The following is a 17299-nucleotide window of genomic DNA, read 5'->3' as shown; positions in this document are numbered from 1 at the left end:
AGGACCAAGGGGCACTCACTGCGAGTGGAACAAAAGCGATTCCGACAGCTAAATAGGAAAGGGTTCTTTACAGTTAGAGCAGTCAGACTGTGGAATGCCCTACCACAAGAGGTAGTAATGGCAGATACTATAACAGCTTTTATACAAGGGCTGGATGATTTCCTCAGTACACAAAACATTGTTGGTTATAAATGACTTAAGGGTACTTTACACGCTGCGATCTCGCTAGCGAGATCGCAAGCGATCGTACCTGCCCCCGTCGGCTGTGCGACACGGGCAAATCGTTGCCCGTGAAGCACAACCTCGCTTACACCCGTCACACGGACTTACCTGCCCTGCGACATCACTCTGGCCGGCGAACCGCCTCCTTTCTAAGGGGGCGGTTCATGCAACGTCACACGGCAGGCGTCCAATAGAAGCTGAGGGGCGGAGATGAGCGGGACGTAACATCCCGCCCACCTCCTTCCTTCCGCATTGCCGGTGGAGGCAGGTAAGGAGATGTTCGTTGCTCCTGCTGTGTCACACACAGTCATGTGTGGTGCTGCAGGAATGAGGAACAACATCTCTAATAAGCAGAGAACGATTTTTGGTTTCAGGACGACCTCTCCGTGGCAAACGATTTTGACCGCTTTTGCGATCATTTAAAATCGCTCGTACTTGTCACACGCTGCAATATCGTTAATGACGCCGGATGTGCGTCATAAACACCGTGACCCCGATGATAATTCACTAACGATATTGCAGCGTGTAAAGCCCCCTTTAGTGACCAAATGTAGAACTAGTGGAGGAAGGTTGAACAAGATGGACTTCAGTCTTTTTTTCAACCTAAGTAACTATGTAAATATGTAAGTTTGAAAATTGAGAATTTTTAAATTGTCACCAAATTTCTAATATTTTTACAAATAAATGCAAAAATATGATCCTAATTTTACCGTTATCATGAAGTCACTATGTCACGAAAAAACGACTGTCAAAGTGACACTGCTCAAAATTGCAGAAAATGGCCTGGTCATGAAAGTGAAAACCATGCCGTGGGGTAAAGGTGTCAAGGCATTAAATAAAGCTGCTTTTTATTTGATAATTATGGTATTTGTCTTTGATAAAAATGTATTGATACCTCCTTGTGCAGATTACAAGCTTTTTTAGTATAGTTCTGTAGTTGAAGTGCAGTAAAACCCATATGCGGGTTTTTGATGCAGACTTTCCACATCTTATGTAAGTCTATGTAGAAAATCCACACATAAAACTTAGCATACCTGCAAGAGAAATTGACCTGTTGCAAATTTCAAATATTCAGCACAGGTCAGTTTAATAAAAAAAAAAATCCCATTCACTTTTCTGCAACTGTAGTTCACTGTGCTTTTTTTGTGCAGTGAAAATATAGTGTTACAAATTTACCCAAAACTCATTGTGGGATTATAATCTATCTTAATCAACACATCTGAATATTATGCTTAAAGTGGACCTATCACTAGGTCAAAAGTAACTAGCTCTTACTTTTATTTCCACTGCACCCAAGTTTTCTGTTTTTATTTTTTCGACTCTGACATACCATAGAGATATGGGCCTTCTTATTTAGTGGTAATATTTATAGTCATTACCAAGTTGAACTATGCTGTGCCCAAAGTCTCCTGTTTTGTTGTTTTTTTATGTAGTTTCACTCTCTTTGGCCCCCTTCACACATCCGTGTGAAAAACGCACTTATTTCGCCATCTGTTTTGTACATCTGTGTGATCATCCATCTGTCTGTGTGTATCATATGTGTATCATTTGTGTGACATCCGTGTCCCATCCGTATATCCGTGTGACACGTCCATGTGACATCCGTGTGATATCCATGTGACCCGAAACTAGAAAAAAATGCATCACACTGAAATGAATTGTTTTTAATGGGTGAAAGATGGGAAAAGCCAGAAAAAGAATAGATAAATGCTTGTATAGCTATTTAGCAGGGGTGATAAATAATTTTAGATAAAAAAACTGAAGTGGCTTCACCTCAATTTTCACATCCAGCATAGGTACAGCAGTAGCTGCGGGCAGCAGCTGTCAGCTGTCCCTTGGCTCTTTTTGAAAAATAGAGGGAATTGCATGCTGATTTTTTAAATTATTTGAACAAATTATTTAAAAAAAAAACGGCGTAAGGGTCCCCCCCATTTTTCAAAACCAGTCAAGGGACAGCACACAATTGGGGGCTGATATTTTTAGTGTGGGAAGGGCCATGGTTATTTGGCCCTTCCCAGCCTAAAAATAGCAGCCCACAGTTGCCACAGAGGTGGCGCATCCATTAGATGAGCCAAATCTGGCGCTGTCCTCACCTGTTCCCATTGCCCTGGTGCGGTAACAAACAGGTTAATATATCCTTTATCCTGTCCTGTTTCTGAACCCTGAAGCAATTAAAAGACATGACAGAAGACAGAACATGTGCACAGCAATGTCATTTTCCCATTGCTGTGCACTATGTTAATTTTATGGTGGACTTTTACAGTGCTTTATCAGGAAAATTCAGTTGGAATCTACCTGAAAAAAATATATTGTGTGCATATGACATGACTTAAAATTTGCGTGAAGGTATAACATCTAAAATGAGGTAAAAGTATGAACTATCTCCATAGCTATTTTCAGAAGTATATATTTCTGCATGGTGGATAAAAAAAATAATTGCCACATGTTTTGATATGCATTCTATTCTTTTCAGATGGAGTTGATAAAAAATATCAGCACTGCTGAACAACCCTATTTATTTACCCGACACGTTCACTTTCTTAACTTCTCCAGGTAAGTGGGGTGTCCTATCAGTCTGATTTATGTATAACCAAAGCTGATATATAGTAGGAGTATATTGTGAAAAAAACAAAAAGAAGAAAAAACTCCTAAAAAATGACTTTATTATAATTAAATATTAAAATCTATGAGTATAAAAACAAAATTGCTTTCACATGGTCGTTATATAGACTAATTTGTTTAAGTGGGTGTAGAAGGGTGATAGATACGATTTGTGAGGATAGTGCTAGTTGTTTACTATTCTCAAGGTAGGGAATATAATAGTCGCACTTCTTGCTCCAATAGCTTTTGTAAGGAAATTGGGGATGAGATATCTATCCCTCCCTTTTACCTACCTACCAGCGGAGGTGCACCATAAATTGTTGGGTACCCCCCGCTCCACGTCGTCTCTCCCTATTTTCTCCCTGCAGCTCGTCAGTTGCAACCGGGAGACCCACCACCAAGGAGAAATATAGATAGTGCAATTAGTCCCCCATTATGGGCCATTGACGTCATATTCTGCATACCGGTACCCTTGAATCTTTAAGGAACAAGCCTCGGATCAGTGGGATTACGGGATAGACTATTGGATGGTCTCGGCAGATAAGTTATCCCTGCTGGGAGTTTATACCTATATATATACAATAATATTTTTTCAGTGATCTGAGATTTATCTAATATCTACTATATGGCTGGAACATACTTATGTACGGCTGAATAATAATTAATTGTGACTAATTGCACTATCTATATTTCTCCTTGGTGGTGGGTCTCCCGGTTGCAACTGACGAGCTGCAGGGAGAAAATAGGGAGAGACGACGTGGAGCGGGGGGTACCCAACAATTTATGGTGCACCTCCGCTGGTAGGTAGGTAAAAGGGAGGGATAGATATCTCATCCCCAATTTCCTTACAAAAGCTATTGGAGCAAGAAGTGCGACTATTATATTCCCTACCTTGAGAATAGTAAACAACTAGCACTATCCTCACAAATCGGATCTATCACCCTTCTACAACCACTTAAACAAATTAGTCTATATAACGACCATGTGAAAGCAATTTTGCTTTTATACTCATAGATTTTAATATTTAATTATAATAAAGTCATTTTTTTAGGAGTTTTTTCTTCTTTTTGTTTTTTTCAGTCTGATTTATGTAATAAAATTATGAGTAACAAACAAATGCGTAAAAATTAAATCAAAATAAAGCATGATATTTTTTTAAAATAAATATTATACATTAGAATTTTTGGGCATCTGTGCCAATCATGATAAATTTTAGGTTAAATTTGCAGATGTATTTTGAATATATAGTTTATAATAATGATATTTTGATTATTTATATACCTATTTACTATCCAAACTTGTGAGGCAAACCAGAAAAATTTAGGAACAAATTCTGAACAAAAAACATACCACCGTATTTGCATTTTCATAAAAAGTGTGTGACATTTACATTGTTTGCAGAAATTGAACTGAAGCGAAGCCAAATGGGAAAACTTAAAATGTTCTCAGAAATGAAAGGATGGGTGATTCTGTTTTGTCTCTGTTTACATCTATGTTTAGAATTCCAATTTTCTGTTAAATTATAGAAAAAAAAATCCATGCAGAGAACATACTCAATGATGCCTGACAGATCACATTGACTATAATGGTTCTGTTGTTGGGTTTCTATAATGGTTGTATTGTTGGGTTTCAGGCATCATTTTACTATTTTTTTTGTTTTTTTTTAGTCACAAGTATTAATGATTGCAACTCGACTACATAATATTTGTAGTTTTCTAATTAAAAGGAACCTGACACTTGTAAAGCATGAATCAGACACTGGCTTCATTGTTGTACCCATGTATATTTTACTCTGAAAAGTTGCAGTTTTACCGAAAACCTACTTCGAAAAGCCGGCCAGGACTATACTCCTTAGATGACTAGAGAAAGGGGAGCCAGCACATCTGAGAGTGGCATGCATCATATAAAAGTGGAAATTCACAGATTTATTCCAACTGTACAAAATGATACAAAATGAGATTTTTAGCAAACAATTGATTTGAGCCACACCTGCCACGTCACGGCAAATCTCAATAGGGGGGTCCTACTCTATATTGTGTGTTTCATGTACCATGCGGCCTCCTAGATAAATTAAAAGCAGAACTATATTGGAGCACACATACCTGTAACCTATATATAACAGCTTCCATGTCGCAAAAAAAGGCAACTGCGGATAAAAGGCAGCCCAGGACCCAGCATGCGTAGCAGAAGACACACACACCAGGACAATGTCAGAACTGACCTTCACAGTGCCAGACCAGCAACCATTAATAAAGGTGGACCAGACCCAAGTATGGTGCTTAATTAGGATTGCCTGTGGAAAAAGGGTGAGGCAGGCTGAATGTGAACAGCCACCAACAGGAGGAATATGTATTGCAAACCAAGGTCAGACATGCATGGCATGATGGTGGTCAGCCACCAGACCAATGTAGCATAACTACAACTATAACAGAGAAAGGGGAGCCAGCACGATCTGAGAGTGGCATGCATCATATAAAAGTGCAAATTCACAGATTTATTCCAAACGTACTATAATACAAAATGAGATTTAGATCCTTAGATGACTAGTCCAAGGCATGTCCCTGGCTGCTTTACCCCAACCCCTAGACTGACAGGTTTCCATGTGTGTGTGTGTGTGTGTATAAAGGGAGAAACCTGTCAGTTTATGAGATCCGGGTCGAGAGATGCTGCGAGGATCTGCCTTGGACTAGTCATCCAGGATACATTGCCCATAGCTGGCTTTTCAAGGTATGTTATATCTGATGCATGACAGGTGTCAGATTCCTGCTGCCCCTGGCAATCACTAAGCAGCATGACTTCATCACGTAATGTGAGACGTAGTACGGACCAGTGGTGAATAGGATGCCGATCCGGTATTGCCATATACATAAAAAAAGATTGGCTGCCACTATAGTTTCTCTTTGAAAAGGGTGCATGTATAATAAACAGAAAGTAAATGATTTCATGTACATAATTATTTTGGCAGTATTTTGTCAATGTATAATTTATAGCATTGTCTATTACGCTGCAGCAGTTTTTAGCTCGTTTGTCATTTCAAGTTGTCCAATTTAAGTGATTAATACTCCACCGAGTACAGGCAGTTATTAAATGTTATTACATTCATTATTTTCTTTTCACAAACAAGCACAATTTATTGTTTTAAACATTGAGATTATTTATGCCATTCTGCAACTCAAAACAAGAATTCAGTGCCACTGAATGATACATATATCGGTGTGTATTTCTTGCAAAGGGGGGGGGCAGAGCACTGCTTCTTTGTAATCATCTAAGGCTATGTGCACAGTTTGCGTTTTTTCATGCGTTTCCGCAGCATTTTGAACTGCAGCGTTTTAATGCCAAAATGCATTTTGATTTTCAAGCAAAGTCTATGGGAAGTTGTGATTTCGTGTGCGCACAATGCTGTTTAAAACGCAGCGTTTCATTGCAGGAAATTTGGCAAAAACTCAGCGTTTAAAGAAGCAATATGTCAATTGTTTTTGCCATTTTGGCAGCGTTTTGCTAACATTAGAGTCAATGAGAAATTTCAAAACGCATCCTAAATGAAAATCCCAGGTTTAACATGCTTTTTTGACAAAATAAACGCATGCGTTTTTGACATTATATTAAGGTCATGATGTCCCTTTACACATACACATTGTCCGACAATTAAATTATTGAAAATCCATAATTTAACGTTATTTTATGTATAAATATTATAACAGTTATATTTTTAATTAAATTAGCTATTTTATGCCTGATTTTAATTATATTTGTTAACATTTTTTTCTGTTTTTTTCATAGTGTTTGAATGTTAAAACTTTATTTAGTAATGTATTTGTATTCAAAACGCATCTGACTTTAAGCAATGAAAAAGCATGTAAATTGCTGTAAAATTGCGGCTGAAATGCGGTAAAACCGCAAGCGTATTTTTAGCGTTTTTGTGGTCAAAACCAAATTTGACAAAGACAATTTCTGTCAGAGGATGCGTTTACAACTGCAAGAAACTCAACGTAAAGTGTGCACATAGCCTAAAGGTTGTGTGCCCTCAATAAAGGGGGCTTTACACGCTACGATATCGTTAATGTTTTATCGTCGGGGGTTACGTCGTTAGTGACGCACATCCGGCGTTATTAACGATATCGCAGCGTGTGACACTTATGTGCGACCTAAAACGATCGCAAAAGCGGCCAAAATCGTTTGCCGTGGAGAGGTAGTACTAAAACAAAAAATCGTTTACCTCTCATTAGCGATGTTGTTCCTCGTTCCTGCGGCAGCACACATCGCTGTGTGTGACACCGCAGGACCGAGGAACATCTCCTTACCTGCCTCCACCACCAATGCGGAAGGAAGGAGGTGGGCGGAATGTTACGTCCCGCTCATCTCCGCCCCTCCACTTCTATTGGACACCTGCCGTGTGACGTCGCTGTGACACCGAACGACCAGCCCCCTTAGAAAGGAGGTGGATCGCTGGCCAGAGCGACGTCGCAGGGCAGGTAAGCCGTGTGACAGGGGAGCGCGATTTTGTGCGCGATGGGCAGCAATATGCCCGTGTTGCACAAACGATGGGGGCGGGTACGCACGCTAGTGATATCGGTACCGATATCGGTACCGTGTAAAGCCCCCTTTAGTTCTTAGTGAGTTCTTGAAGTTGCATATTTTTTGCTTGGTCAAAACTGCAGCATCTTACAGTTCAATAAATGTGGATAGGATTTGTAGAAATCTTATGTGCACTGTGCTTCTTTCTAACTGACCTGGAGTGCACGTTTCAAATTTGCAACATGTCAATTTCTCTGTCACGCCTGTAACCTGCAAGCGTTCACAGCACCGGTCAACTCACCATGCTGTTCTGCTGAGCTTCAGGCCTGCACGCTGAAACCCCAGTTTTTACAGCACTCTTAGGCTATGTGCGCACGTTGTGTTCGATTCCGCAGCATGTAAGTCACTGCCTGTGCGTCTCAGAACGCAGCCGAAAAAGCTGCGTTCTGAGATGCATTCGGCAGAACGCAACGTGCAAACATTCCTGGAGAATTCATGCGTTCTGGATGCTTGCTCTGCCATAGACAGAGTGGGAAAAGCATCCAGAACGCACATTTTTGACAGTGCGGTCCCACTCGGTGGTGCAGCATCCCCATAGACTTGCAGCAGAGCTGAGTAGGACTGCACTGTCAAAAAGAGCATGGCTGGCTGCGAGACAGAGCCGCACGATCAGAATGAACTCGGATGAACTTCATCCGAGTTTATTGTGATCGCGCGTCTCTGTGCGTGTGCCGCGGCTTGATTTGCGGTCACACGTGAAGGACTCACCTGTGATTGCAAATCCCCTGAATGACTGCAGTGATGCGAACGATCAGCTGTGCTTTCACTCAGGTTACTCGCAGCCACAGCTGCAGTCCTCCACCTGAGAGCGGTGGCCGCGAGTAACCTCAGTGACAGCACAGCTGATCGCGCGACTCACTTCAGTTGCTGCATGGAGCTCACAGGAGCGACGTTGTTCTACTGCCGCTCCTGTCAGCTTGCGATGTAGCAGAGCTGAAAGCGTCGTCGGACCTTGCTTGGATTAAGTCGGACCTGGAGGTGTTTTTTGAGGGGTTAATAAAGTGGTGAAAGGGGGTGTTTTTTTGTCTTTCATTACAAATAAAGGATTTTTTGGATGTGTGTGTTTATTTTCTTTAACTTACAGGTTAATCAAGGAAGGTATCTCAGGGAGACGCCTGCCATGATTAACCTAGGACTTAGTGGACTTAGTGGCAGCTATGTGCTGCTGCCATTAACTCCTTATTACCCCGTTTGCCTGTCGCATCTAATGCGTTTTGGCTGCGTTTACCGCACTGTGTTTTAAACATAGCATTTTGATTGTCAAAAATTTGACAAAATCTCTGCGTTTAAAAAAGCAGCATGTCCCCGAGATACCTTCCATGATTAACCTGTAAGTTAAAGAAAATAAACACACACATCCAAAAAAATCCTTTATCTGTAATGAAAGACAAAAAAACACCCTCTTTCACCACTTTATTAACCCCTCAAAAACACCTCCAGGTCCGACGTAATCCACGCAAGGTCCCACGACGCTTTCAGCTTTGCTACATCGATTCTGATAGGAGCGGCAGTAGGGCACCGCTGCTCCTGTGAGCTCCATGCAGCAACTGAAGTGAGTCGCACGATCAGCTGTGCTGTCACTGAGGTTACTCACGGCCACCGCTCTCAGGTGGAGGACTGCAGCTGTGGCCGCGAGTAACCTGAGTGAAAGCACAGCTGATCGCGCGGCTCACTGCAGTCACTCAGGGAATTTGCAATTACAGGTGAATCCTTCACGTGTGACTGCAAATCAGGCTGCAACACAGGGAGAGAGAGCCGTGCGATGTCAGTGAAATCGGGTGAAGCTCTGACGTCACTGCTGCGGACTCCTGTGTCCTGGCACTGACCTCAGAGGTTCATCTGAGTTCATGACAGCACACAGAGACAGAGCCGCGGGATGACAATGAAGTCGGGTGCAGATCATCCGAGTTCATTCTCATTGCCCGACTCTGTCTGTGTCTGCTGTCAGCGGGCATGTAGCAGAGCTGAATTGCCGGGGGACCGCACTGACAAAAATGCATCCAAAACGCATGTAAAATGCATGCAAAATGCATCCAAATTACGTGCGTTTTGGATGCATTCTTTTTGTCAACACTAGAGTTGAGCGATGTTTGATTCGAACGGTTCACCAATTTCAAATTCGAGTGATTTTGGTCGGTGTTCGAGTCGTTCGACGAACTTGTACGATTTGCTTCAAGTTCGGCAGTTCGAGTTACGTTTGATAACGATTCGATCACCGAAAAGCGTAGCTAGTTACTAGCTGGCTTTTCACTGTAATACTGTGAGTCACTGTGAATCATGATATTATCAAAATTCAGCGTACAGTGTGCGGGGGGGACGGGATTTAGATCAGTGCTGCTGCTGAGTGCTGAAAGAATGGCGATCGCCATTTTTTTTTTCCCTAACCGCGCGTACAGTGGGGAGGACCAGGCTGTCAGCCAATCTTAGACGCACACACAGCAAAGTGGATTTTTGCCAAACAAGCAAGGGCATGTGGCATTGGCTGTGCATGTCACATATCTTTGCCTTATAAGACCCGGCCATTTTCTCCGTCGCCGCCATTATCTCTCTGCTGCAGGTGGGTGACAGTCACCGCTCCCGCTACTGCTGCTGCTGTGTGCGCTATAGACATACATCGCTTTAGGGATTAGGGACTACTTGTAATTTCAGGGCTACATTGCAGCCATTCATAGCCAGTTTTGCTAGGCAGGTCTGTGCCAGCGCTGTGCAGGGGTTTATATCACAGCGTCTGGCTAAATAAGCTCAGGCAATTCCTTGGGGCATTCTTTCATTGGCAGGGATAGAAAGTGAGGCTTCCTCTGCTGATAAGCTAGCTACAGCATCTGTGCATTCTACACACCTCCATTTTTGCTTTGCAATTTTAATTGCAAAAATTGCTGCCACTTTTAGGGGCATACTAAAATTGTCTGGGATACTAACTTAGGGTTCCTCTGCTGTCAAGCAAGGTACACCAATTGTGCATTCTACACACCTGTCCATTTTTGCTACGCAATTTTAATTGCAAAAAGTGCTGCCACTTTTAGGGGCATACAAAAATTGTCTGAGATACTAACTTAGAGTTCCTCTGCTGTCAAGCAAAATACACCAACTGTGCATTCTACACACCTATCCATTTTTGCAACGCAATTTTAATTGCAAAAAGTGCTGCCACTTTTAGGGGCATACTAAAATTGTCTGGGATACTAACTTAGGGTTCCTCTGCTCTCAAGCAAAGTACACCAACTGTGCATTCTACTTACCTGTCCATTTTTGCTTTGCAATTTTAATTGCAAAAAGTGCTGCCACTTTTAGGGGCATACTAAAATTGTCTGGGATACTAACTTAGTATTCCTCTGCTGTCAAGCAAGGTACACCAACTGTGCATTCTACACACCTGTCCATTTTTGCTACGCATTTTTAATTGCAAAAAGTGCTGCCACTTTTAGGGGCATACTAAAATTGTCTGGGATACTAACTAAAGGCTACTTTACACACTGCGATATCGGTCCCGATATCGCTAGTGTGCGTACCCGCCCCCATCTGTTGCGCGACACGGGCATATCGCTGCCCGTGGCGCACAACATCGCCCAGAGCCGTCACACATACTTACCTGTCCGGCGACGTCGCTGTGACCGGCGAACCGCCTCCTTTCTAAGGGGGGCGGTCCGTGCGGCGTCACAGCGACGTCACTGAACCGCCGCCCAATCGCAGCGGAGGGGCGGAGATGAGCGGGACGTAACATCCCGCCCACCTCCTTCCTTCCGCATAGCGGCCGGGAGGCAGGTAGGGAGACGTTCCTCGCTCCTGCGGCGTCACACGCAGCGATGTGTGATGCCGCAGGAACGAGGAACAACCTCGTTACTGCTGAAGTAACGATAATTGGGAATGGACCCCCGTGTCGCCGATTAGCGATTTTTCACTGTTTTGCAACGATGCAAAATCGCTAATCGATGTCACACGCAACGGCATCGCTAATGCGGCCGGATGTGCGTCACGAATTCCGTGACCCCAACGACTCCGCATTAGCGATGTCGTAGCGTGTAAAGCCCGCTTTAGGGTTCCTCTGCTGTCAAGCAAGGTACACAAATTGTGCATTCTACACACATATCCATTTTTGCTTTGCAATTTTAATTGCAAAAAGTACTTCTACTTTTAGGGGCATACTAAAATTGTCTGGGATACTATCTTAGGGTTCCTCTGCTGTCAAGCAAAGTACACCAACTGTGCGTTCTACACACCTGTCCATTTTTCAGAATAGAAGATACATTCTAAACTTGATACAACCCTTTTAAGACCATAAGGCCTGATCATTTAGAGGTTAATGCAAACAATAACAAAATAAGAACTTATTATTTACATTCTACTTAGTTTTTGTTTTCAAGTTAGAAATAATCTCACCAAACCACATGTAGAAATTGCTGTTTTCCAAGAAATGATGACTAGCTGATAGCTGATAATTGTTTGCTAAGTGTGTGTTCTGACACATTCAGTGCCCACCATCCCGTCTACTTATTCCTGTCTGTATTGTTTTATATTAAGAGGTTAATCCTGCACTTACAGGGAAAAGCTTCACCACTTACACTGAGAAAAATACCAAATGGATTTGTAGGCCTCTGCTCCATGGATTACTTTTGTATGAGAACGATTAGATTCTCATGGATTAATGCAAAACAAAAATGCATTTAGGTTCAGACCTATCCTGGTTAGTTAACAGCAATGTTTGTATTTTAGCAGATGTCTTATACCTTAAACTTCTTAGTTTTCTTCTAAAAAACTCTAAGGAAAGTTTTTAAAATGCCTAAAATATACCTTAGTAAAAAAAAGTCCAATATTATAAGTATAAAACATTTTTTTCAACATAAAGTTGCTTTTATTCCGTATTTACTCTACACCGGAATTATTGTTGATCGCTAATAGCTCTATTTTTGTAGTCTTTAACAAAGGTTCACCTAACATGGGTTCGGTTCTTCATAGATTAATTGACACTAGAATTAGAATTACTCCACAGCCTCAATCCTCCTGCTGGACCACAGATGAGGTTTCAAAATAGGTGGTCATGAGTGTGTACATGAGGAATAAAACTATTTTTGGCCAATATTTAACTTGTATTTTGCATTTTATCAGTTTCACTATATACTAGAAGCTCCAGAAGCTTCTCATTATGAATGTCTCCCAGCTTCTCCCCTGTAGGGTATGTGTTCATGCTGAGTTTTTGGATACAGACATTTTCTGCACTCTGTGGCAGAAAATTTCACAAAAAAGCAAGCATATTTAGGTGCGTTTTAGTGCACTTTGGATGTTTTTTTGGAGTGTTTTTGTGATATGCTTTTTGTCACGACCGTCTCGTTATTTAGAGACCTGTGGCATTCTCTGGTCTTTTTTCCTTGTTGCTATGGGAGATTCTCTATATTAAATCTAGCATCCTTTCTGTTTGGTTCTGAGGTGGTTAATGTCAGTTTCTGCTGACCAGCAGCCTCCTCATTATTCCCCGACAGGTGTTTCCGGTTGGTAACCAATCCCAACTTCCATATATACCTGCTGCTCTGTAGCTAGGCTGCTGGTTATTTTCTAAAGCCAGGCCTTGGAGATGAAAGGAGCTTTTGTCCTAAGTTGCTGAATTCAGGTGTGGTCTGCAGTCTTGGAGTCTGACTGCAGACCTGAAGTTGGAGTTCTCCTTTGTTGGTTTTCCCCATTTGTCTTTTTCCTTGGTGTTTTATTAGTGCAGTGGTGGGTCTAGTGTACGCCACTGGCCAGTTCCCTATACAGGGGTACAGTAGGTTGGTCACAGGGTTTTTAGTTATTCCTGCTCGGCGACAGGTTGAAAGAACCTGTATAGGGACTGGTTAGGAGTGCAGGTGACAGTTACAGGTGACGGAACTGGAGAGGATCTGCAAGGAAGAATGGCAGAGGATCCCCAAATCCAGGTGTTGCATCGTTCCCAAGAAAACCCATGGCTGTACTAGCCCAAAAGGGTGCTTCTACTCAATACTGATCAAAGAGTCTGAATACTTATGACAGGAGTCCCTAAACGTTTTACACAGGGGGCCAGTTCCCTGTCCCCCAGACCGTTGGAGGGCCGGACTGTGGAAAAAAACCTATGAACAAATCCCTATGCACACTGCACATATCTTATTTTAAAGTAAAAGAAAAACAAAACGGTAACAAATACAATATTTAAAATAAAGGACAAGTGAATTTAAATCAACAAACTGACCAGTATTTCAATGGGAACGATGAGCCTGCTTTGGATAATGAGATGGTCAATGTCCGGTTCGTTATTTTTTACTGCTAGCCGTAACAAGTGATGCAAGTGCCCTCCACCCCGAGGCAAAACAATCACCTCTGGGGCATGAAGAGCAGCTTGTTCTGGAGAGTCTGTAGTGCAGCGACGTCACTGAGAAGAGGAGGCCGGCGCTGGACACCAGAGAGCAGCATTAGTTGAGTATATTATTACACATTACATGCAGACACACACCCACATTTAGTGAATACAAAATTTCATGGGAGGCTTCTTTAACAATGGTAAGGTTGTTAACAGAAAACATCAGATTTACCACTCCATACTGTCCATCCACGCTCCCATTTCTCCATACTATTCCCCCCATATGCTCCCACTTATCTATACTGATCCTCCTATGCTCCCACTTATCCATACTGATCCTCCTATGCTCCCACTTATCCACACTGCCCTCCTATGCTCCCACTTATCCAAACTGCCTCCCTATTCTCACACTTCTACATACAATCCCCAAAAAGCTCCCACTTATCCATACTGTACCCCCTATGTGCCCACTTATCCATACTGTTCTTACCTCTCCATATTGTTCCTCACTTTTTCATACTGTTCTTTCTCTTCTTAACATTGTGACCCCCCCATTTTCCATGTGGTCCACTCATCCCACGCTGCTCTCTGTCACGCTTCCCGGTCCCCGTGCCCCGCTCTCCGGTCCCCGTGGCCCGCTCCCTGCTTCCCGGCGGCGTCCCCGGCTCACCACTCCGGTCCTGGCCTCCTCTTCCTCGCCTGCGCCCTAAATGCGTCCAGCTCCCCGCTCCCGGCGCTCCTCTGCGTCGTGGGACACTCAGCCGGGCACCCCTGCTTCCTCTGCACCGCTCCCTGGACTGGTTTCTGGTACACGGGCCTCGCGCATGCGCATTAGGGTGCGCGCGGTCATTGACCCTTTCTTAAAGGGCCAGCACCTAGAAACAGGAAATTGCATAGACAGGTACAGGGTATATTAGGATTCTCTTTCCTGGTGGGTGGGGCCTGTTCTACGTGTTTAGTAAGCTAGGAGTTCAGGTCCCCGTATTGCTGTGTCCTGTATTAACCCCTGTCTGTCTCGCAGAGCCTGTCCTGCCACGCCAGCCGCTCTGGACCACGTCCGTTCCAGTACTCTGACGGTGACTTTGGCGGATGTTCCACCACCTCTGCAGCTCCGCCAGTCTCCAGTCCCTGGCTCCGTTTGGTGACCCGTCCCATCGCTCAGCAGGTTCCGGATTCCGCCTGACCCTACAACCCGGCCTCGGACCCTGAGCCTCGTCACCCGGACTACCGTCTAGAACTCCGTGTTCTCAGCGACATCTACCTTCCAGCTCCCCTACGGACTGTCTTGCTACCAATAGTGCTTTGGCTGCCGTGCATCAAGACCCTCTGGCGGGGTGACCGGCCTGGCTGCCTCCCCAGGGGAACCCGGTGTACGGTCCAGTGTTTCCACCACCCGGACGTAACAGCTAGAACAGGCCATGGATCCCGCACTAGCGGCCCATCTGGGCACCTTGCAGCAGGAACTCGTACGACAGCGCGAGACCCAGTCCCGCATGCTGGCTTCATGTCCTCGGTGGATACCCGCCTGAACACGCTACAAGCAACTGCCACGTCCTTGGCATCTCAGGCTTCTACTGCACAGTCCACGGCCGCAGTTCCCGTGGCAGCCTCCTCGGATACTTCCAAACTTCGTTTGGCCTCACCACCCCGGTACGCCGGAGATCCCAAGACCTGCAGGGGATTCATAAATCAGTGCTCCCTCCATTTCAAGCTGCTGCCGCACCTTTTTGCCTCTGACCAAGCCAAGGTTGCGTTCGTGATGTCCCATCTAGAGGGAGAGGCACTGGCCTGGATGAACCCCTTGTGGGAGAAGGAGGATCCGGTAACCACCAACATCCAGGAGTTCCTGCAGGCTTTTCGTAGTACCTTTGACGAGCCCGAACGCGCCTCCGCGTCCGCCTCATCGCTCCTCAGGCTACGTCAGGGGACTCTGACGGTGGGCCAATATGTTATCCGCTTCCGCACCTTGGCCTCGGAATTAGGGTGGAACTATGAGGCCCTAACCGCCGCCTTCTGGAAGGGACTCTCGGGTCGTATTAAAGATGAGCTGGCTGGTCGTGACGTGCCTTCCACCCTGGATGCCCTGATCGCTCTAGCGACTCGAGTGGATCTTCGCTTTCAGGAACGATCCAAAGAGGTGTCCCGCGAGAGGCGTCCGATAAGGCACTCCTCCCCACCACTGAAGTCCATCGCTCCCCAGTCGGTGTCACCTGGCGCGTCTACCTATGAGCCCATGCAGATTGACCGCCTGAGGCAGTCTGAGCAACGCAGAGCAGAACGACTAGCAAAGGGTCTCTGCTTCTACTGCGGTGATGGCACACACCTGCTACGCTCTTGTCCCGAGAAGCCGGGAAACTCCAAAGCCTAGGCTTGGTAGGAGAGGCCACCCTAGGTGCTGGGACTCTCTCAGACTCCGTGACATGGACTGTTCAAGTGACTACAGAAGAGACCCGGTTCACGGCAGAGGCATATCTCGATTCCGGAGCAGCAGGCAACTTCATCCAGCAGGCCACGGTGGATAAGTACCAGGTGCCTGTTCTCCCACTAGAAAAACCGCTGGTGATCGCCTCTGTAGATGGGAGACCCCTCTCAGACACCGTCTCGTTGATCACCAAGCCTGTGGAATTACGGATCGGTGCCCTGCACACCGAAAATATCACCTTCTACGTCCTCCCGCGCATGTCTCATCAGATCCTGCTGGGACTCCCATGGTTACGGGCACACGAACCGTCGGTCAGCTGGAGTACAGGTGAAATTACCCGATGGGGCTCTTCGTGTCATGAGAGATGTCTGAAATCCATACAGCCCATCCGACGACCTCCGGTTCCAGAGTCTCTACCAGGACTGCCTTCTGCCTACTGGTCCTTCACGGACGTGTTTGATAAAAAGGAGTCAGAGGTACTACCGCCTCATCGTCCTTACGACTGTGCCATCGACTTACTGCCGGGAACCACGCCTCCTAGAGGAAGGATATACCCCTTGTCCCCTGCCGAATCACGGGCCATGTCTGCCTATATCACCGAGAGCCTGGCAAAGGGGTTCATTCGGAGATCTTCATCCCCTGCCGGAGCAGGTTTTTTCCTCTTCAAGAAGAAGGAAGGTGTTCTGCGCCCTTGCATTGACTACCGGGGATTAAACCAGATCACCGTAAAAAACAAATACCCTCTGCCACTCATCCCCGAACTATTCGATCGGCTCCGAGGAGCTCATGTATTCACCAAGTTGGACCTCCGTGGGGCCTATAACCTGGTTCGCATTCGCTCTGGAGACGAATGGAAGACCGCATTCAACACTCGGGATGGGCACTACGAGTATTGTGTCATGCCCTTTGGTCTGTGTAATGCTCCGGCAGTCTTCCAAGAACTGGTGAACAACGTGTTCAGAGATCTTCTCTATGTCTGTGTCGTGGTATATCTGGATGACATCCTGGTCTTCTCTCCGGACCTACAGACCCACAGAGAGAACGTGCAGCTAGTACTCCAAAGGCTTAGAGAGAACCGTCTGTACGCCAAGTACGAGAAGTGCGTCTTTGAAAAGTCGTCCCTTCCCTTCCTGGGTTATGTAATCTCGGACACTGGCCTGCAGATGGACCCAGAGAAA

The 17299-nt window shown here is 45.0% G+C and overlaps 1 protein-coding gene across 1 annotated transcript in view; it reads left to right on the top strand.

Moving 5' to 3' along the window:
- UST (uronyl 2-sulfotransferase) overlaps positions 1-17299 on the top strand; it is a 585268-nt gene that overhangs the window by 440952 nt on the left and 127017 nt on the right. Inside the window, exon 4 of the mRNA XM_075339792.1 lies at positions 2696-2775. Coding sequence (XP_075195907.1) covers positions 2696-2775 — 80 coding nt within the window. The remainder of the gene's footprint in view (positions 1-2695; positions 2776-17299) is intronic.

The sequence above is a fragment of the Anomaloglossus baeobatrachus genome, chromosome 3 (genome assembly GCF_048569485.1).
Source record: "Anomaloglossus baeobatrachus isolate aAnoBae1 chromosome 3, aAnoBae1.hap1, whole genome shotgun sequence".
Classification (NCBI taxonomy): Eukaryota; Metazoa; Chordata; class Amphibia; order Anura; family Aromobatidae; genus Anomaloglossus; species Anomaloglossus baeobatrachus.
The sequence above is the reverse complement of the archived record's forward strand: the minus strand, read 5'-3'. Positions and strand labels throughout refer to the sequence as shown.